This window comes from Pundamilia nyererei, unplaced genomic scaffold (assembly GCF_000239375.1).
Source record: "Pundamilia nyererei isolate P.nyererei 1_Seehausen unplaced genomic scaffold, PunNye1.0 scaffold00144, whole genome shotgun sequence".
Classification (NCBI taxonomy): Eukaryota; Metazoa; Chordata; class Actinopteri; order Cichliformes; family Cichlidae; genus Pundamilia; species Pundamilia nyererei.
Genome location: NW_005187545.1, coordinates 764,476 through 786,270, shown reverse-complemented (window position 1 = coordinate 786,270; position 21,795 = coordinate 764,476). Strand labels below are relative to the sequence as shown.

Here is a 21,795-nt window from a genome sequence, read left to right as displayed (position 1 = left end):
CTATCTATCTATCTATCTATCTATCTATCTATCTATCTATCTATCTATCTATCTATCTATCTATCTATCTATCTATCTATCTATCTACCTAACGGCTGGTAACTGTGCAGGGGCGGATCTAGCAAAGTTTAGCCAGGGGGGCCGATAAGGCATGAACAGGGAAAAGGGGGCACAAAGACATACTTTCCTTTCTTATTCTCATTTAAATTCATATCGGTATCGGCAGATATCTAAATTTATGATATTGGTATCGGTATCGGACATAAAAAAGTGGTATCGTGCCATCTCTAGTTTACACAGCTACATTCTCGCCTGAAAATATGTTAAACGTTTATTTTGTGACCCAGAAAGAATAATATGAGTAATATTAAAACTAACTAGCTGCCGCCATTGTTGGAAACTGAGCAGGGCTGCGCTGGGCTGCACCACAAATTCTGGGACACAGTTCCTTCTTCTTCTTCAGGGTTTAACGGCAGCTGGCATCCTTGTACATGCAGTGCTGCCATCTCCTGTTTCAGTCCGTTATTACACTCTTAAATCCTGCTACTCATTCCTGCGTCTTTTGGGATGTTACAAAGTTTCAAACTACGCGTCGACTATTAAATTAGTTGTCGACGATTTTGATAGTCGACGTAATCGTGACTAGTCGACTAATCGTGGCAGCCCTAGTTGTAACCTACTTCTTTAGGGTGAGATGAGCTTCGAACAGGACTGCCTGATGAAAGGAGGCTGTCTGGGTCAAATGCACAATGGCATACACTACAAAGAGGTCCGACAGTTTCAGTCCAGAATGACAAAGTAACCATTCCTCTGAATGATGGACTGACGTGTGCTGTGGATCAGGTTCAACATGTGTATCACTTTATATATATATAATTATATATAATGACAAGCTTTGATACCATTAAGTTGTATTTGAACCCAAGGTACACCGTTGTATAACTTGGATGTTATATTCGGCGAAATGTAAATGTTTTTTTGTTTGCACACAACTGCATATTTGTTGAATGTTGACAATTTGTTGAAGATGACAACTGTTACCTTCATTCACCTGCATTCATGTATTGTCTGGACATGATTATTTCAGAATATATATGATAATTGCATTATTTCAAAGGTTTATTTTTGACATTTTAATAATCTAGAGAGCTAGAACGTTAGCCACATATTAATTTTGTTTGAGTCTGTCGAATAGAAATTGTTTTGACATATAAATTTAGTAATATAGGCTTGGTTAAAATTGACTTTAATAGATTTTAATTTAAAAGATTCTGAAAACTGTCGTTTATTCTGTTTGTAATAAATAATAATGTGCCAAGTACAAAATGGATCAATAAATGTATACTGTATATACACATCTTTTTCTCATTTCTTAAAAAAATAAAATTTACAGGTTTTACTAACAAAACACATTTTAACACATCTTTGTGTCAAAATAACACATCTGTGTGTCAAAATAACACATCTGTGTGTTGACTTACTTGACACAGAAGATGTGTTAAAGGAGCAGACACATTATTTTGTGTTCAAATTGACACGTGTTGTCCCTGAGCAGATACAGCACATGTGTTAAAATCTAACACGATGTGTGAATTTTAACACACCCCAAAAAGGGTATAAACTCTCCATTGTATCCGGTCAGTAGTGATAAATGATCACGATGCGTTTTTATTGCTTTTAACAATCACGTTGTTGTTCAGACCCCACGTCACCGTGGCCTGTTTATATTCCGCGTCTCGCCGCTAGGCGGCCCGGCGCAGGCTCGCTGTGGGCAGAGAGCGGGCAGACAGGGAGGATGCGGAGGCCTGCCAGTCCCACAACAACAACACATCTATCATCCACCCGGGGCGACTAGGCCGGTCCGGGCTATGGCTGCACCTATTGCACATTTCGACGACGACTGGCCGAACCTGGGTGATCCGAACATGGTGTCACAGGAAGGGCTGCTGCCGCAGAAAGGCCGTGTCGCCGCCGCCGCCGCCGCCGTGAGCGAAGCGGCGCCCGAGTCGCTCCTGTTTGGCGGTGATGATGATGATGATCTGCACGACAGCAGCTTCTCCCCTAGAGAGAACGCGGGGTTCCGGTCCATGGAGGATCTGGTGAACGATTTCGATGAGAAGTTAACCACGTGCTTCCAAAATTTTGACGCCAAGACGGAGAGCATCGCTCCCGTGGCCGTGATCGCCGAGGACACGCTGCTGGAGAAAGACGAGTGAGTCCACGGCCTGTCTACGGCAGGCTGCGTGTTTCCCATCCAGTGTGCATGTGGAGGCTCCAGTACAGTTTAAAAAACACGGAAAGACATGTTGGGAACATTTAAAATAGGAAGTAAAGGCATCGACACATCACCTGTTATCAAGATATTCAAACTGAGTAAACTTTAGTTCAGATTAATCTTATGTGCCCTATATTAAAGATCGATATTGGCCGATACTCACAGTTGTTTTATTTTTAACCCATTTCTAAAATCAACATCTTTGTGATATTTTTAAGAGATACATTTGTTGCAAAATAACTGCGATATTATATTTAAAGCTGGTTAAAGTAATTTTTTAAGTATGTAATAATAATAATTTCATATCAGGGTAGGCTGCTGGTTGTTTAAAAAGTCACCCTGGGCATTTTTACCACATTTAGAAGTTGGGGATTGTTTTAAAGTGTTCATTCCAAAAACATTTACAGTTTCCCAACCTATTCACAAACTGAAAGGAAAAAAAAAAATCAACGTTTTTAGTTTCACACTAGACTTAATCCATGTCTGGGAAACTGAGCCTTAAAGTGTTAAATTGAAAAGAAATGGGAGGTCAGGGGTGGAAAAATCCTCAACAAATCCTAAATAGGAAACATGAAACTTGGCTTAAGTGCTCCATCAGGAGGCATGATGCTTCAGCTCTGGGTGTAAGTGGCGCTTTTTAAACGTCATCATCTGTGGTATTTTCAACCTGATAAGCTGTGTAGGGGATTATACTTTTAACCTAAGCATCAGACCTGCTTAATCTGATTGTTATGTTTTTAGATGCAGCATTAAAAAAAGTATTTCTGTGGTGCACACAGTCAGTACCAACATCCTTGCTGATAACGTAGGTTTGTTTTTTAGTAAAAAAATGTATCGCTAAAGGGGAATTCCAGGAATGCTGTGATTATCTCAAGTGCTGCAAACAGGAGAACTGTTGCTTTTGTTGGTAAAGATTAAAAATGAGAAAAAAAATCTTTAAAAATGCAAAGAAAAGATGAAGTCCATCCTGATATGTACGTCAAGAAGATATAGTTTCAGTCTCAAACTATAAATAGGCTCATTCTTTTTGCAGTTCATTTGTTTATTTTGATTGATTTCAACCTTGACATGGTTTGTAACACAGATGCTAAGATATTTACAGTCATCAGATCCCATTGGAAACATGTTCAGGCAAATGAAATCTGCAGGACAGCCTTTTAAAGACTATGTGGTTGAAAGTCTCGTGTCCCCTCAGAATCTGGAACACTCTGACGGCTAACTACGGACACGTGATGCCGGTGGACTGGAAACGTTCTCGAACGCGCTCCCTCCACGTTCCCACAATCAACCTGGAGGAGAAACCCGTGAGTGATTCCACTTCTTCCGGCCCATCCTATCTCTGTCTCATTTTTCCCTTCATCCCACCACCCGGCTCCCCTCCCTCCAATGCCAAATCCCTCCTCCGGTCATCTCGCAAATCTCAAATATTCATTGTGCCAGGGTTTAGTGCTTTGATTAAATTCCCTCCTCCTGCTCTGTTCCTGGTTAGAGAAAGGCAGATGTCGCGTTGGAGCTGTCTGACGATGAGGAGCTCAGGGATCAGCTAGACATGCACTCCATCATTGTTTCCTGCGTCGCAGAGGAGCCCCTTTTCACAGCAGAGCAGGTACGTTACACAGCCCTATCAGAATCCAGCATAGTTCACCCCAGAAGCAGCCACACTGGGCCAAGCCTGTATAGGCAGAGCTTAACATGGCTGAAATCTTTTCCACAGATGTTTAATAACTCGTGCTCGATGGGTTATTTTAAGAGCTGGCTCTTTGATGCAGGTTATTGAGGAGATAGAGGAAATGATGCAGGACTCTCCGGACATGGAGGCAGAGCATAATCCGTCACAGTCGGACCTGTCGATGCTCTCTGAGGACGTCCAGCAGCCCAACAGCTGCCCTGACTACGAGGAGAGTGAGTGTCTGCTGATCAGAACAGTGTGTTATGATGAGTTCTTTTGTTGCATATTATATTAGTAATTTATGGGAATATGCTTTGGTGGTCCAGGGATGAAAGCCTTGAGCATTGCAGAGCTGAATGAGCGTCTGGAGGAGACTGAAATGAAGATCAGGAGGTTTTCAGAGGAGCTGGTTCAGCAGCTGGCTCTCAGGGATGAGCTGGACTTTGAGAAAGAGGTGAAGAACAGTTTCATCTCAGCCCTCATCGACGTGCAGAACCGGCAGAAGGAGTACCGCGAGGCGCTCAAGAAGAAGAAGAAGCTTAAAGGTGGAGCTGGGACATCGCAAGGTCTTCCGGAGAAAACATCTGTGAGTACTTTAACTTTACAGCCAGGTTTTAAGGAATTCTCACCAGGCCTGAGGTGTTGCTAGAGTGAAAGAGATCTTTCTTTTCTAGTGTTTGCTACATTTACTGTATCTTTTTTTCCCTTTGTTTTTCTTCCTTTCTTGTCAGCGCTTCAGCATGGAGGGGATCTCCTCTGTTATCCAAAACAGTTTCCGTCAAACTTTTGGGAGCGGGTGCAGTGAGAGACAGGTTACTGTGCTTTTCCTTTTCTCTGTGCTTTCCATCTGCTCTCGAATGGTGATGCCAAACCTAGGTTCCCACCTGCAGTTTATCTTTGGGTGTACCTACGTTGGGTATAAAGTATGTGGACAGAATAGCTCTAGTGAAAGTAGTTCAAATCCAGTTTGAAATGAGCTCAAAGGAACGTGTTTGAATAAGAGAGGTGTTGTTGAACAAGGGTTCTTGAGTTTATCTGACAAGTGCTACGTCAGAAAAATAAGCGTTGGGAACCACCCTAAAACACAAACATCCATTCTACTCCGCAATCTCAAAACTATTAGTACGATCAGACACTTCAGTTCAGGCTTAACGTGTTGTTTTCTTTAATATCAGTGTGTTTTCTCAATTGTTTTACAGTATTTGACCACAGTCATCCCGTACGAGAAGAAGGGACATCCTCCTTCGATTGAAGACCTCCAGATATTGACCAAGAGTAAGTTGCTTCACCTTCACTGTGCAGTTTGTTGCAGTTGACTTACTAACTCTGATTCATTCAATTCCCAGTTCTGCAAGCTATGAGAGATGATAGTGACAAGGTGCCCAGCCTCCTAACAGACTACATTCTCAAAGGTGAGCTTTTCTCTTGTGTTGTTACACAGGGTGCTTTACATTTGAAGTAAAATAACATCACAGAGAGACTCCCAACAATCCCGTGTTGGCAGTATGTCTGCATATGTCATCCTTGCTCCACATAACCCAAAAGATCAATAGCAGTCAATTATTACTGTGCTGATGATGTAAGCTCAAAGGGACGCGGCAGCGGTTATATATGCTGCAACCATATGTTGTAAATCATTGATGCTCAAATTCGTTTGATTTCAGTTCATTACAAAATCCTCTGAAAGCTTCAACGTGAGTTTTTAACTCCAAGCTAGACTGTGAGCGTTTTCCTGCATCTAAACAAGCCTTTAGGGGGTGACTTTGGCCTGTGTACAGTGATGAAAACGGGTCTTCTCTATTACCCCATTAAAGCATCGTCCCCTTATGTGTCGCCTTTTGATATGCCTGTTGTGGAGTTGGCTTAAAGTTTTTCGGAGAGGTAATAAAACCTGATTGTGTAAAAGTCCAAATTTAACATCTGGTTTCTTGCTGGTAAATCTTCATTAAGTATTTTGAACACACCAGCAGATCCTTCAAAATCACTTTCAGACTGTATCAGCAATAAATTTGGAAAATTACTTTTGGTACCACTTTATAATAGGGTCTGAACTAAGGGTGTAATTCAACCGGAATTTACTGGAATTAATATCATTTAGTCTGAAATTACAGTGTGATTATGTTAATCTACACATACTTATGGGTGAATGAACTACAATAAGGAGTGTATCAATAAGTAGTCAAGTTTTTACTGGAAAAATGTTTTACTGCAAGTAATTTCATTGTAATTTTACAGGAGAAAACACATTATATAGGAAGTAAGAAAAATTATATAGTAAATACATAGTAACTCATTTTAAGTAGTGCGTGAATTACTTGAAGTAGTGCAAAATTCATTGTAAGAGGTGTGTTACTTCCAGGTAAGTTTGCGGAAGAGTGTAGTGTAGTAGTTTTTGTGTAGAAACCCCAAATTAACCCAAGGTTTTGCTTGAATTTTCCAATTGAAAACCAACCTTAAGGTTTTTCTTGGTTAAAAGAACAGTTTATTCTTGTTGTGGATATGCATTAAAATGATTCTATTAGTCTTTTTTCACTCATATTAATCAGGTTTTTTACCCCTCAGTCATAAAAGGCTAATGGGGTTAAATGCTGATGTCATCCACCCACAGTAGTTATTTCTTTCTTCACCCTGCCCGGTGGATGGGTGGGTGGCATGAAGTCTGTAAATGCAATAATCACTGACTCATCACTATACGACTTCACGGGCCTTGATGGATGTCCTGCGATGTTTGGTGGAGTTTGTTTTTTCTTGTAATGTTATATAACAGGGCAGGTGAATAGTGGAACATCCATAAAGCAAAAAGACGAGTTCAGTGCACCACTGCTTACAGTTACTTACACACTATTTAAAATTGCTCTCAGTATAATTTGAGTGTCCTTTCCTGTAAAAACCTGAACTGTTACCCTTTTATTCTGCACTGTGTACTGGATAAGGATTCGTAGGTAAATATAATTACATTGTAATTTCAAATAAAATACACTGAAATCCCATTTAATTTTTGGTGAATTACACCCTTAGCAATGGGTCATATTTTAAAAATGCTACTTGAATTGTAAACACTGTGCACATGATGTTTACCGAGTACAGAGCTTTAGTATCTCTAAATATTTGCAGTCTGTCCTTTTGACTGTGTCGTCCACATTTCACTTTCTGTTTCATGTCTTTATTTTTTCTTCCTGTATTTCTTTTGTGCTATTCTTCAAAACAAATCGCTGCCCCACACTCGTAGCTCTGGTGTGAGCCCTGGATGGAGAGGTTTGTGACAGTTCAATTATGAGTGTTGTGGTGGTGTTACTCATAATGAGAGAGCGCCTCCTCTTGACCACTGAACTGTAGTGCAGAATGACCCCGATGCTTTCCCTCGCACTTCCCCTCTCTCCTGCACGGTTGTTAGTGTCCAGACCTGCAGACTGTGACTCACAACCACTCACATAGAGATCTGTTTACCCAGCACTTAATATATGAGACACTGCTATAAGGATTAATAGTTATTAATCACAGCTAAGGCTGTATTTGAATCACTTGACCTGCACCAGAAATAGGTTTAGTTGCTCTTGTACATCCTTTTGTTTTTCCTCATCTTTATCTCCTGGATTGTAATTAATGCCTTATACTGAGGCTGTGTCAGCGGCTCCATCGCAGCTTTGTTAATATTGATCTCTGCTGTTGTTCCAGTGGTTTGCCCGACATAGACGAGAGGGAGGCTCTGCAAAGATTGTTAAGCGTGATGAAAAGAAGAAGAGGACTCATTGTTTTGTTTTTTTGCAAACATGAAGCACACTTAATTTATTCCTGGATGTTTTTACCTTTGTGTGTCCAATTTTTTCCCCTGGATTTTCATTAAGCTGTATTTATTTTGTACAAGCACTATGATTTCAAAGCGTGTGTATTCTTGTGAATTTTTGTTTTTAATTGTCTCGCAGGGTGATAGTGTATCTTAAGTTAGTCAATTATATAAGAAATGTAGGCTGGCCGTGCACTGAGCTTTGCTTATTGATTAGAGCAAAGCTGCACCGCGGTCGGCTTTGTGTTTATCGGAAGTGCTGAGCTGTACACGGAGCGGAGAACGCGATGCACAAAGCGCTCTGATACAGATGTTGCAGTGATAGAGGATCGTAATAGTGAATGTTAACAAGCTTCTAAACTGATAAGCTTACACAGAAAAGAACTTAGGAATTTTAAAAAAGAGGAGAGTGAACCACAAGATAGTATTTATTACAGTAGCACCTGAAACAGATGAGAGAGCTCTAAGGGAACAAGATACAAATAATTAAATACAAAATGATGAAGATTACTCAGATTATCTGAAACCTGTGTTTATAAACACAAAACTATCATATAGTTCAGTTTTCCATGTAGCCGCAGACAGAGGGGAGCCATCTGCTTTCATCTTAGCACACTGCAAACATGATTGTTATAATTTCATAGAAGATGACGTACTGTATTGATGGCTGAGGTGATTTAGTCTGGACTGATATTTACTGATTAACTTACTAACTATGCATTTGAGTGAATTGTGACCCACGCACTGTCTGTACTCTTGCCTCTGTGCATGGGGCGGCGTACACTACCAATGGGCATTGCTGTTCTCTATGTATTACTTTATACAAGCTGCCTTTGCCTTTGGCTGAACTTTTGTACATTATAAATGACTTATTTTCATTGAATGTCATGTTACTAAACCACAGAACCCGCTTCCATGTTTATTTATTTTGTAAATATTTTCTTGATAAAATATTGATGATATTGATAAAATCGTGTCGTTTCTTAATTTCAAACAATGCTCGCTATATCTTGATGCATGCTCAATTATCCAGGTAAGGAAATCCCACTGAAACGCTACGTTCATAAGGACAGGATCAACTTTTTGGGAATGCTCACTATAGTGACAATAAGCACCAGCACTTCTACCTCAAACAGCATCACCGAGAAATATATGCGCCTTGATTTTCAGTCAGTGGTTTGCAACAAAAATACAAAATGCAAGTAAAATGTACAAAATACTATAGATAGATGGCCTAAACACCCATATCCCCTTTATTTAATATCTTGCTATGCTTAAGGAGTCTGTGTCTGACAATTTTGTCAAAAATATGCACATAAATAACCTGCAGTGCTCATCCTGTTCCACCTCACACAAATGAACACATACCCATCCTGCTACTGAATTGATGCCATCCTGGAGAAGCTGCAGCTGTGCAGCTTGAATTGGCTGGAGGAGAACAAACAAACTGCAACTGTAGAGAAAAATCAGTCAGCCGGGATACGGAGGGAGGAATGGGCTGCATTTCTCTCTCCACTGCCTGCAAACTGTTCCCTTTTTGGGGGAGGACTACTTGTTGCCTCTCCAGCATATGTGCTGCCATTTTCAACAACGGGGGATTTAGGTTTGTTTTGTGGCTACAGGACCTGGGCACCTTCCAGTCATTGAGTCAACCATGAATTTGTCGGTATGCCAAAGAACTTGTCAAATGTGAGCTTAAGCTGTCTGTCTGACACCTAAAGCTTGGATAGAACAGTCATACAACATGACAATGATCGCAGCACATCGGCAAATCTACAACAGATTATCTGAACGAGAAATGAATCAGCATGTTGCAGTGGTCCAGCCAATTCCAGACCTCAGCCTGAATAATGAGCTTGTAAACCTGAATGCACTGAAGCAACACTGTAAAGAAGAATGGACAAAAAATCCTCCACAACTTGAGAGTCTGATTAAGTCATACAGAGTACAATTACTTCAAGTTAGTGTTGCCAGAGGTGGTTAAATCGTGGGATTTTTCCACACTGCCTCTGGTGTAATATGTCATGTGTTGCTGTTCATCCGAGTTTGCATTTTCATTATTTTTAACGACTGTACACGTGAGAATGATAATTCTGTTTGCTTGCGTTTGCCAGGCTCTGTGAAATGTGGCTCTGTGGATAGTGACTGGTTGGAGTCTTGGCCAGTCTTCCCTTTCATTGCTGGCTGATGGTCAGTAAAACTCTATGGGCTTCCAGAAACATTTTAAAGTCAATTTCACAATAGTGAAATTACTTATTACACAAGTCTCTGCCACATGTCAGCTACACACCCTCCAGCTCATTTAGGCGATCCAGATGTAAGCTGTGGACCCCCCCCCCAAAAAAAAAAAAATCCAACCTTTTGCCCTTAAAAGGAATACAGCTGGCTCTGTGACAGGAAAACAAGAGATTAGATCGACAGTTCAAACAACTAAGATAAAAGCCTTTTCATGTGTTCGTCATTTTAATAGTTGTTGCCGTTAAACAAAAACCGATGCAGGTAATTGACAAAATAGCTTCATCAACATGCCGATCCTGTTAAATTCTATTAATGTAATAAATGACTGCACACTCAAAAAGACAAAAGGATATCTGTAATTTATTGGTGTCTTACAAACATATGGAAAAACCAGCCATGCTTGTCTGAACACTGTTAAATACAAAAAGCTGCTCCCCATCCATCTCGCCTCAGCCTTTCAAAAGCAACACAAACCTCTGTCAAACATCTGTAAAACATTTGTTCTCTCTCAGATAAGATTTCCTCACTCAGCTCTGTGCCTCCAGCCCGAGTGTGTAAAACGCCACAGTCTGGCCAGCGCTCAGAAGCTGTGCTGCACCAAAACAGGCTCCCTGCATTGGATTTAAGGTGTTTTTTCCAGGTATGATGGATGCTAGAGGACTTTGGATGGTGCTCTGCCTTCTCTTGTTGGCACACGGCTCACCCCAGCAGAACTCGAAGAAAAGAAATGGCAAAAAAGGTAGGACTTCATATTCACCAGCTGAATATAAAATCAGTGGCTTCTACAGGACAGTATTGTTAGAGTTCACCTTGTTTTTTTGTTTGTTTGTTTCGGTAATTTTGTGCAGAATCTGCCATCAACTCTACAATTGAGAATCTGCAGAGGCAAATTGATGACATTACTCGGGATCTGACCGTGCTGAAAGAGCAGCAAGCTTTACAAACAGGTGTAGACTTCTTCACAAACACCATGCAGTTAGATGTTTTGTAAAGAATGCCCCAAAGTTGCACAATCCACTCAAGTATTTGCTTCAGTTTGCAGGCTGCATGTCATTTTCTAGTTAAACAGCTTTCTAGAGATGGAGAGCTGAAACAGATCCAGGGCTTTTGACCACTTCCTCATAATTCCCTCTCTATCAGTTTGTCTAAAGGGCACAAAGAGCCACAGAAAGTGTTTTCTGGCCAATCTGGTGAAACAATCCTTCCATGCCGCCAGTGAAGACTGCATCGCCAAAGGAGGCAGCCTAAGCACTCCTCTAACAGGAGACGAAAACGACCATCTCTACAGCTACGTACGTCAGAGCATCGGCCCCGATGAGCACATCTGGCTGGGCATTAATGACATGGTTACCGATGGCCACTGGGTTGACCAATCAGGCTCTAATGTGCGCTTCAAAAACTGGGAGACTGAAATCACCCAGCAGCCAGATGGGGGATCCAGCCAGAACTGCGCCGTCCTCTCCATCACGGCCAACGGGAAGTGGTTCGATGAGAACTGCAGGGCTGAGAAGGCGTCTGTGTGCGAGTTCAACATCGTCTGAGAGACCATCTGTTGCTCCGTTTTTCAGTCTCTGACATTGCTTTGTAAGCATGAAGTGCAACATTATGAAATGCGCTGAAAAATAATGCGCTGCATCTTTAATCAGCCTGCATTTTCTCGGCCAAGCCTTCCAGATGTCAGTCCAGAGCAGAGATTTCACTTGGTGCTCTTTGTATAAGCTACACCCACTTGTACATACACTCCATAAACAATGCTTTAAATATTCATTGAGGTAAACACTGGAGGGTTTGTCTTTATTTTTCTCTTACTAGCCGCCAGTTAATGCAACAAAATCTTTTCTTACTGAGTTACTAAGTTCTTTTTACAAAGTGCCTTTTCTGTGCCACCTTCTTTATTTAAAATGTTAAGTTATGCTTCTCATGTTTTATTACAGGATATTAATGAACATGTTTACCATTTTATTCTTCTCTCTGATGTAAAACAAACAAACAAACAAACAACAGCAGATATAATGTGAATGTACTACTCCTCATACAGAAAAAAGCTTTTGTAACAAATCTATTACAACCAAAGGTAATAAATAAAACCTGGGTTATGATTGTTGTCATTTTCACGGTCACATCATAAGATCATACATTCATTTCCTCCATGAATAAACTAAACAAACAAAACAAAAACAAAGCATGGGGTTGTTTTTGTTTTTGTTTTGGTTTTTAAATAGGTGTGCCAAGTTGACTGATTCATTGTGCAACTGATTCAGTATGAACGCAAGACTCCCACCTGTCCAATTTATACTGGAATTAAATCCAGCCTATTCACTATGCGAGAATGATGACAGTATGATGAGTACACACACACACACACACACACACACACACACACACACACTACATTTTGTGTTTGCATTCAAAGTACTTTACTCACCCAAATGAAGGCGACAGATCAACAAGTCTGAACATTTCCCCAAATTTCCGGATTTTAAAGGCTCCTCTAAAGTTTCTTTACTCACTGTGAGCCACTGAGACTGTAAAACATTTATGGCCACACTCCGCAGGGAAGAGGAATTTTCAAGACCAAAGTCCTTCTGAAGCACTTTTCCTCAAAGAGGACAGATGCATGCCTTGAAAGAAAACTTTTCTCTTTTGTGTTTAGGCTCATAAGGGACATTTAAACAGCAACATATTACAGCTCACTACTAAATAAATACATTTTATGGCAGATGCAGCTTCTGATATACTGCAAATAAATGTATATTTTTCCCCATTGTAATCCAAACAAAGCTGTGTCTGTCCTCATAACAAATGGTGAAACAGGTTTTTTTAACTACTGATCATGATATACAGTCTCAGTATGAACTAGTAGCACTTTAGGCTCGAGCTTCTCCAATGCTCGGTTTCAGTTTGGCACCGTCCCAGTAACACAAATGACTGAAAACAACTATAAGATCCGTACTAATTTCTAAAGGGAGCCTGACCTATATGTAAGGCTCATTTATGGTGTAATGACGCTACAGCTAGAAAACAAAAAGCAACAATGAACAACAGAAGGACATGCTGCTGCAACATACGGCTGCTGCAGTCCAGACCGTTGTGTTCTGATAACGATGTATTTACAAAATATCACAAATGGAAAACGTTCATTTCCTGAAAGCAACAGAAGACCTCTTTATAAAAACTAAAAACCTGTGTAGAAGGAATGATTAAGTGCTGCTTTTGAAAAAGAAGAACCTTAACCTGAGACAAAACGCTGTAACAGCTGCAGACAGGTTTGGAAGCTGTTTGTGTGCGCCTCACTTTAGTGCAAAAGTATTGCACTCAATACAAAAAAGTGTCTTTTGGGGGTCTGAACAGCGAGCAAACACACGGGGAATAAATATCCCAAAGTTCAAGTGGGTCAAAAGAAAAATCAAAAAGTCGAGTCCAATCTTCTGCTCAGTTGCCGCCCTCTGGTTCCAGCCGAGGCCCCAGATTTGAAGACTGTTCGTCCTCACTTTGGTCCATCAGGGTTTGGTCTTGGCTCGGAGACCTGTTGGGAAGTGGAGGACCCTTCTGTGACGAGAGCAGTGGCTTTTGAGAGTCTGTGTGTCCCGTGAAATGTTGGTATGTTTCTCCATAGAAGCCAACATCTGCACCCTTTTTCAGCAGGTGTGTGTAGACGAGTGTGTCGTCGATGGAGGTGTACACGTGAGCGTCATCGTCTTCGTGTGTTTTCGGGGGTCCGTTGTATCCTGGCAGGAAGTTGATGCCATTTGGATTATAGACAGAGACTTCGTGATTGAGCTTCTTCTTCTTCTTCTTCTTCCTGTTTGGCAGGAAAGAAGATCGGAGTTTTTTAAATTAAATTTACTGATAAATTTCGCTATCAATTTCGATGAAGGACAAAAATTTCTAGCAGGTTGAGGAGAGCAGATAAGTAAACAATGTGAAAATACCCATGTTAACTGTAAAGAAAAATAATAAAACTCAAAGAACAAAGGATAAAAGAGTAATACTCACCTAATCACCACACAGACCACAACCAGCACCATTACAAAAATGACCAGCAGAGCAGCCACCACACTCAGGATGTTGATTAGTAAAAGGCCTAGAAAGAAAAAAATGGCAACAAACAGCATAGTTAGCTTTTTCTATCACATTTTTCCCTGACATTGACAGACGGATGGTGGACGCTCCTGCAGTGATGCAGACACTGCATCAATCCGTTGTGGTAATGAGAGCTGAGTATGACAGCAAGGCTCTCGATTTACCGGTTGATCTACCATCCAACCCTCACCTATGGTCACAAACTCTGGGCAGTGATTAAAAGAAATGAGTTTTCTCTGAAGGGTGGGAGGTCTCTCCCTTAGAGAGAGGTAGATGGTTCGGGAATCTGACTAGGATGGCTTCTGGGAACCTCTTGGCTGAAGTGTTTCCGGAATTTCCCACCGGAATGATGCCCTAGGACACACCCAGGACATGCTTGGGAGATTACATCTCTCAGCTGGCCTGGAAATGCAGCAGTATTCCTCCAGATAAGCTGGAGGAGGTAGTTGGGAAGAGGGAGGTTCTGGGTGTCCTTGCTTAGGCTGCTGCCTCCTGAAGCTGAAGAATTAATAAAAATATAGATAAATACAATCCTGGTACTGGAGCTTTCTTCTTGCACAAGAGAGAAAGAAGGAAAGTAACTGCGTAAACAGAACATTGATTAAAAATCAGCAAAGCAGAATAAAACTTTGCACGAAGGTTAAAAAAAGAAAACAGTTTCAGTATCCATGACCTCCACGCTCCCAACTTTGAAGCCATACTACAGCTTCATACTCCTGCATGCTACAGCTGCAGCAGTTCTTTAGGCAAAATACTAAAGCCAATCAGTCAGTGATGATACTTTATGTAAATACATCTGGCGAGCAGAGCACCAACAAATTAAATTCCTCAACAAACTGCGTATGACATTTTACCAGCCCATCACACCTCCAGCTGTACGGCAAGTCTGTGTATGAATCTCATTTCTTAATGAGAAACCAAAAGCACAGAACAGAGCAAAGTCTTCACTTCACACAACTGGGAACCAGTGCTCAGTCTGGGCAAGCAAGTCATGTTTCTGTGACACATCACCGGTGACACATACTGTCATTCTTTCAGAGCCGTTAAAACAACCTGCCCTGACTGAACTGACTGTGCACTGGTAGGATCACCTGGAGGAGGCTTTTGAAAGCAAGCTGGCCAAGTTTTAAGGACTTGTTTCGGGAGGACTGCCAGAAAAAGGTGGCGAGCACAATGTCATCTTCCTGTTGAAGTAGGCTGCAGAGTCCTCACCCTGCCAGGCGTGAAGAGACCACACAGAAACACAGCTATCAGGACTGCAAAAGAAGCAGCTGATGGAGCCTCCAGGTGGATTAAGTGGGGAAATCTGAGGCTTAATGTCAGGACCTGATCAATCCCTGGCTGGGTCGCCAATCCGAATCACCCAAGGAATCTAGGAAAGATCACTGATGATGCTTGCCAGGATGCATCTTTCATCTACATATGCACAACAGTGTATTGACCGAAATGTTCAGCTGGCTAACATCCTTATCAAGGCAACAGAAACAAGCTGATGCATGCTGAAAATTAAAGTTTGTCACATTCGTCTTCAAAAGCCAGAGGACCTTGAGTGTCTGGACAAATTTTCATGGAAATTCATTGAAATATTCTTGAGAATTATATATCTATTTTTTAAAAATCAGAAAATTATGATATAGATTAAGTAACTGTAAAGTTTCCTCTTACCATTGCTCTTCTGCAGGGAGATCTTGGTAATTACGCTGAAGTTTCCTCTTTCAGGCAAACAGTTGGACATGTTGAGGTAGAAGCTCTCAGAGACCGTGAGCTCGCTATTGGCCACCTCATCCTCCCTGCGGCTGTAGTCCTCCTTGGGGCTGCCCATTCTTTGCACCCGGATGTTGGTGTGGCGGTTGATGCACTTGGGCTGGCTGAGCTTGGTAAAAATCAGCTGCGCCTCCATCTTCGGAGGAACTGAGACAATCCAGGAGACGGTGGAGTAGGCCTTCATTCCCGCTGGCCAAGCTGGAGTAGCCACAAGTTCTGGGGTGTCTCTCTTTGGAGAAACGGTGAATATGTATCTTTCTGAAGGTTATTGCAAAAAGAAAACAATGTGAAATATTAATGGTTATTTAATGTTCTTATTTTATTCAGCTTATCCCCTTCAAGTGTGCTTGTTTTTACCTGTAATCTCCTTTTCAAAACTGGCATTCAACACGGCCGATCTTGGTGCTTTAGCATTCATGCTGGACCACCATGTGACAGACACACTTGTGTGAATGTGGACGGTCTGTATGGCTCCGTTGGGGCAGAAGCTCCCAATAGTTGCTCCATTCTCTTCTGCCACGTCAATAGTGATGCTGTCATCACATAGCTGTCCAGGTAGGGACTGCTTGAGGGGCCCGGTGGGAGAAATCAGCTTTACCGTGCCGTGCTGACCGGGACGCAGTATCCACGTCACACGGCTCAGAGGTGCAGGGAGGCATGATGGCAGCAGAGGCACCGACAGACTGACTGGATCAGGACATTTACCAGAACTACAATCTGAACGGAAAGAGGTTCTCAAATGAAACTGATAAAGTTCTTTACAGTACAATGAGAAGCACTTTTAGTAGAAGGTAGTACAGATGTTTTTAAACACATGGTCTGAACTAACTTTAATGAACCTGTAAGCACATGCGAGTACTAATGTATTTGCCAACAGCTGTAACATCTCCTTTGAGCACCCAAATTAGGAGGCGTGTATATAAACTGAAAAATAAAATATAATAAAATATAACTTAGTAACAAATCTAAAACAGCAGTGAATATTTATCCTGAAATTACACTATATTACAATGCATTTTAAACGCCTTCATTAGTATTATTATTATTATTCCGTCTTAAAATCACAATTTTGAATATTTTCAGCTGAACCAACTCTGATTTGCCTGAAAATTATATGGATTAAAAGTAAATAATGAACTTCGCCTTGGTATAAGAAATACTTTTTTTTTTTTTTTTTAAAGATCCCACCATTCACTTTCCAGAATTATGTTAAGAAAAACCAGTAAAAATTTCTTTTGAGATATTCAAATATTGCCTCCGATTTTAAAATGAGAAACACGCTGGAAGTCAGACTATTTCTCAAAAATTATATTTTTAAAATTATTTAATATATTATGTAAAAAATTCACAGCAATCATTTTAAATATATGTTCAAACTTTGGACCATAGAATTTTTAGCCAAATCCAAGATGATTCAGATTAAATGACAAAAGTATTATAATGAATTATTGATGCTACATCCGTGGATTTTACACAGTGAGGCTTAAACAGCTGATGAAACGAGAGTTTAAGTAAATCTTGAGTTACCTATGACTTGCGTGGCTCTGACTTCCATGTTGCCAGGAAAGCAGTCCTCAAAAGACAGATCAGCACTTGATGTGACTGTGATGTTGTCTTTTTTCGCCGAGTTTATTTTCATCACGCAGTCAGGGGTCGATGTCACCGTGGAAATGTTCAGAGAAAGGCCCTCAGTTTTGCTGAGATCTACTCTACATGGCACTGGAGGGGGTGGGGGCAACAAAACAAAGCACGTACAACAAATGTGATTCCTCAAACTTTCCTGGAAATTTATCAGTGCTGTCATACATGACTAAGAGATTAGGCAATTTAAGAGTTTGCCTGGGCTCAGAAACAGGCCATAAGACACACTTCCCAAGTCCCTCCTATTCACAAATATTACAAGAAAGGGAACATTGTCATACCACTGACTAATCAAACTGCACCTTTGTTGTAACCTTTAAGATGATAGAAAAAGAAAAAAGAAAGAAACTATTTATACAAGTACATGCTGCCACATGCAGAGCAGGCAGCACACATCTCCCCAACAGCAAAACCACTGTACAAAAGAAACTGCAGTACTAAATTTAGCCATGTGGGACCCACACATTATTAATCGGTTTTGGAAATGGAGCTACACTTAGTAACTACGTGTTTGAAACACTTGGAGTCAGACGAAGCATCAGCATCCCCCAACACCTTACAGTGGGAGAAACCACAGACCAGACTATCTGAGCTCACCCTCTTTAATAATACTAAAGACATAATGTGATGGAGCTTTTAACCCCTGTGACTAACATGCTTCTGGTGCTTGTTGCTTACTTGTGGGTCAGACTGCACTCATCAGCTACACATCTGTAAAGTCTGGTATGTATTTACACAGTTGTGCTGCTCAAACATAGAAAAGGTTTGACATATACACATGTCACTGCACATAATAACACACCTTCAAGACATCCTCAGTATTCACTTGTAGTCTTGTTATGGCCTTTTGATTAATTACAAGTCCAATACGCAATCTTCTTTCAGCTCCATTTTTGGTCTCTACCAACTCACACTTTTGTTACCAAATGCTCCACAAAGTGCTTATATGATACAGACCTGTTGAAGCTGGGCTGGAAGCAGACACCTTGAGGGTGAAGGTGAGTCCAGGAGAATCAGCTTGTGCTCTCTCCATCTCGCAGTTCCTCAGCGTGAGCAAAAAGTCTCCCTGGTTCTGGAGCGGCTGTGTGTCATTTAGCCCCAGAACCGATGTCACCCTGCCTTTCTGGTGGTACTCCACTGCTACTTCCTTCTTCACACAATCTGGCTGTGTGAGGTTTAGAAACTGAAGATCAACCCCGTGTTTGTCTGGGACCTGAAAGTACCACTCCATGGTGTCGTCATCAGGAAAACTCTCTGGGTAGTCTGGCGAGAGCAGCTCTGAGGAAGAGGTCCCTTTTGGTAAAGTCAGAGAAATTCGGGCAAGAGCTACAACACACACAACACACCAAATAAATTGAAATTAAAACAAAAATTGTTAAATGACACTGTAATTTTGAAAGAAACACAAAACAATGAATGTAAACTCACACTTGATTTTTTCCCGCACAGTCACATCAAACTTGTCATTTTGCAGCTTCTGCTCTGCTGGGACGTCCACAGAAAAGCTGCCGCTTTTCAAAATCTGAGCACTGCTGATGGTGCCACTTCTGCAGTACTTCCCCACAGCCACATTGCCTGTAGACTGGAAGGCCTGGAGGGTGTAGGTGTGTCTGTCTGGACATTTCTCAGATGGATTGATCTGTTTAAGACCCGTGTTAGTGAAATCTATTTGGAAAGCTTTTGGCGCTGCGGCCGCTAGATTCCAGGTAAACGTGCGGTTAAAACGCAGCACATCAACAGAGTTGGAGTCCGTCTGGATGATGTGACCACTGCATGACTTCGTGGTGCAATCTGAAAAGAGACAATGAATCCACTCATACTGCGTTAGTCCACTCAGGACTTTCAGTCTCACTGATAAAATAATCAGATATCACACAGACACTTACTTATACGCCGTACAATTTCTATACTGAATACATCTTGAGGTCTGGAGCATTCAAGCTCCACTGACACAGTACTTCCACTGAATGAGTTCAGAGATTCAATACTGCAATGTTGTGTGTTTCCTGATCCTGTACACACTTGGCAACCTTTGACCTGATTATTATTTCTGATGTTTATAGTGGCTCCAGGTTCAGCAGTGAGAGTCAACTTCTGGGCCCCTGGAAGCAAACAGAGAGTTATAGTGAGCGAAGGGATAAACATGTGTGACCTGTGTCATATCTGGAAATAACACAGTGAAATTCCATTCACAAATAAAACTGACTGCTGTGATGGATGAAGCTTGTCTTAAGTCTTCCTGTGACTAAGCAGGTCTGTACTGAGTAAACCTGAGCAAGCTCAGCACATAATATGGTGCTTCAGTCAGGGCTCTGGGTCGGCCATAACCTAGTTTACACTGAAATGTTTGTTATTCAAATTTACACAGGGGCAAAACCGGCACAGCCCATATCAAATGACACACTCTGGGAGCTTCTTGAAAGGGATTTTCTTGCTTCAGCTGTTTTCAGCTTCTGAGTGAAGACAGTGTCAATATTTAACGGACAGATCCGCCACCCCACCAATATTTCACACTAAATCTCTCCCCCTGCTTCATATTTAAGGTTCGGATTACCTGACACGGTGGACACGATGAACGTAAGAAGTAAAATCCACAGAAGGGCCGCGCCTGTTGATACGGACATGCTGCCCTACAGTGAAGCTCTGAAACTTTCAATCCTGAGAGAAAAAACAAAAATAAAATCAGCGGACACATTTCATCGCTTCTTGTCTGGAGCTGGGACGCCACATTTTCCTCTGCGTTACATCAAGCTCACGGAGCAGCTGTTGACACAACGAGTCCACTCCCTATGTGAACGTGTGCCAGCAAGGAGGGAGTGTTGAGGCCAGGTGAAGTTTAAAGGCGTGGCTAGAATCGCCATCTTGGCAGGTAGGCGTGCTGACGCGTTACGACACGTGATGTAGAACAAAAGTGCTAAAATAAAGTGAAATTTCTGGAAAATATGCAGAGTTTGATATATGATATTACCGGAAACGATAAAACAGGCTCAGTCCTCTCATGACAATAAAATCTAGATTTAGCCTGCACTGCTTTTAGACTTAAGGAATGCGATTAGTAACAACTGTGCTTGTCTTCTGTTTCATGTGAAAATCTTTATGATCGAGTGTAAAATAGCAGAACAGATCGAGGGAGTTGTGTCACACCCTGTTTCTAGGGAAGAAATTGATCATGTGACCGCACATTTATGGAGAGTCCGACATTTTTCTCATCCTGCAAAGAACCGCCTCGTTGCATGAGAATTAAGCACATTTAAGTTCAAGTGATTTTTGCCTTTCCAGGTAAAATTTCTGTGATCAAGGTGTTTTGATTGTTTTGTCTGTTTTAAACAAGTTTGAAAACATTTCACAAATGTTTTAGTCCTTTTGTAAGCCACACTATGAGTCTATACGCCTGTAGTTATGCCACAGAGTTATAATGTAGAGGACAGGCAGAGCTTCCACTCCGTTAGAGGACGTAAACAGAGCTGTGAACTATAGTGAGTAAGGTGGAGAAGGGGAAGTCCATTCAGGTGGCGAAGAAGATGCACATATGCAGGATGACATTAAAACGATCTATGGAGAAGAAAAAGATAGATGGAAAAGAAACAAGGCCATTAAAGGATATAAAGGAACTGCACTTGCCTGTCCAGTCTTTGACGACCATATAGAGAAAGAACTGGCAGAACATATAAAGGCACAAGCAGCTTGATGTGTTCATTTCTTTGTGCATACTCAAAAGCCAGTTCACGGTATTTGAGTATGAACAAAGAAATGGATCAAAGAGGCAAACGCAGGTTGTGTTGTATTTATTTATTAAGATGAAGTAATTGGGAACATTAATCATAATAATTTTCTCCTCTGGATTACAAACGTCCTTCTGTGACAAACTAGGTTAAAGAAAAATTCATTTTTGTCCTCACGATAAACTGGTCAGTCCGGCCAGCAGATCACGTGCTGCGTGGTCTCATTTGTAGTAATTTCTTCTTTGTCTTCTTCTGGCAACCCATTTAATTGGAGCAAGGAGTTGTACTGCCCTCTAGTGGAAAAGAATGTAATTGTTCTGCCTGTTACTCACCGCTCGCTTAGAGTAGCTTCTTGGATGGGAAGCTTGAAGCTGTAATATTTACTTAACCAAAAAAAAAAAAAAAAAAGAAAAGAAAAGAAAAAAGAGGGCGGATCGTATTGAAATTGGCACAGGAAAGAGAAACAAGTTTGTTTAAGACCACTGAAAACTTTTATCTGCACTTGTTGTCTGTACTGCTGGACGTTGCTCTGGAAGGAGAAAGCTTTGGTGTTCTATCCTATTCAGAGGAGACAACGCTGTGAAAATATATTGAAAGCTTGAATAAATATATTGAAAAG

At 41.2% G+C, this 21,795-nt stretch overlaps 3 protein-coding genes across 5 annotated transcripts; 2 read left to right on the top strand and 1 right to left on the bottom strand.

Moving 5' to 3' along the window:
- The first annotated feature begins 1,752 nt into the window (after window positions 1-1,752).
- On the top strand, window positions 1,753-8,130 carry fez2a (fasciculation and elongation protein zeta 2a). Of its 3 annotated transcripts, XM_013913672.1 has the most exons (10): window positions 1,753-2,212; window positions 3,471-3,579; window positions 3,765-3,881; window positions 4,045-4,177; window positions 4,271-4,530; window positions 4,676-4,756; window positions 5,144-5,219; window positions 5,291-5,356; window positions 7,174-7,199; window positions 7,620-8,130. In XM_013913672.1, the coding sequence occupies exons 1-9, from the start codon at window positions 1,869-1,871 to the stop codon at window positions 7,182-7,184; spliced, it is 1,197 nt and encodes a 398-aa protein (XP_013769126.1). In that variant the 5' UTR covers window positions 1,753-1,868; the 3' UTR covers window positions 7,185-7,199; window positions 7,620-8,130. The 3 variants fall into 3 exon arrangements, with proteins under 3 accessions (XP_013769126.1, XP_005744506.1, XP_013769127.1); XM_005744449.1 differs by lacking the exon at window positions 7,174-7,199; XM_013913673.1 differs by lacking the exons at window positions 4,676-4,756; window positions 7,174-7,199.
- Window positions 8,131-10,516: 2,386 nt separating this feature from the next.
- Window positions 10,517-12,151, top strand: clec3ba (C-type lectin domain family 3, member Ba). The gene is made up of 3 exons (XM_005744448.1): window positions 10,517-10,705; window positions 10,815-10,913; window positions 11,107-12,151. Exons 1-3 carry the CDS (start codon window positions 10,609-10,611, stop codon window positions 11,505-11,507), a joined length of 597 nt encoding a protein of 198 aa, XP_005744505.1. The 5' UTR covers window positions 10,517-10,608; the 3' UTR covers window positions 11,508-12,151.
- A 21-nt stretch (window positions 12,152-12,172) lies between these two features.
- Window positions 12,173-20,342, bottom strand: LOC102205742 (CUB domain-containing protein 1). The gene is made up of 9 exons (XM_005744447.2): window positions 20,009-20,342; window positions 19,341-19,556; window positions 18,883-19,245; window positions 18,412-18,780; window positions 17,341-17,532; window positions 16,171-16,530; window positions 15,715-16,071; window positions 13,963-14,050; window positions 12,173-13,768 (listed from the first exon to the last, which is right to left on the bottom strand). Exons 1-9 carry the CDS (start codon window positions 20,076-20,078, stop codon window positions 13,399-13,401), a joined length of 2,385 nt encoding a protein of 794 aa, XP_005744504.1. The 5' UTR covers window positions 20,079-20,342; the 3' UTR covers window positions 12,173-13,398.
- Window positions 20,343-21,795: the final 1,453 nt, after the last annotated feature.

What these genes read in the sequence shown, in the direction of transcription:
- fez2a (XM_005744449.1), top strand. Translation starts at nt 1,869, where the DNA reads ATGGCTGCACCTATTGCACATTTCGACGACGACTGGCCGAACCTGGGT. An exon ending in CTGCCCTGACTACGAGGAGA is followed by an intron (nt 4,178 to 4,270) that starts GTGAGTGTCTGC and finishes TTGGTGGTCCAG; the next exon opens with GGATGAAAGCCTTGAGCATT. An exon ending in GCGGGTGCAGTGAGAGACAG is followed by an intron (nt 4,757 to 5,143) that starts GTTACTGTGCTT and finishes ATTGTTTTACAG; the next exon opens with TATTTGACCACAGTCATCCC.
- clec3ba (XM_005744448.1), top strand. Translation starts at nt 10,609, where the DNA reads ATGATGGATGCTAGAGGACTTTGGATGGTGCTCTGCCTTCTCTTGTTG. An exon ending in GAAAAGAAATGGCAAAAAAG is followed by an intron (nt 10,706 to 10,814) that starts GTAGGACTTCAT and finishes AATTTTGTGCAG; the next exon opens with AATCTGCCATCAACTCTACA. An exon ending in GCAGCAAGCTTTACAAACAG is followed by an intron (nt 10,914 to 11,106) that starts GTGTAGACTTCT and finishes CCTCTCTATCAG; the next exon opens with TTTGTCTAAAGGGCACAAAG.
- LOC102205742 (XM_005744447.2), bottom strand. Translation starts at nt 20,078, where the DNA reads ATGTCCGTATCAACAGGCGCGGCCCTTCTGTGGATTTTACTTCTTACG. An exon ending in CATCGTGTCCACCGTGTCAG is followed by an intron (nt 19,557 to 20,008) that starts GTAATCCGAACC and finishes GTTTGCTTCCAG; the next exon opens with GGGCCCAGAAGTTGACTCTC. An exon ending in TTCCAGCCCAGCTTCAACAG is followed by an intron (nt 17,533 to 18,411) that starts GTCTGTATCATA and finishes CACCCCCTCCAG; the next exon opens with TGCCATGTAGAGTAGATCTC.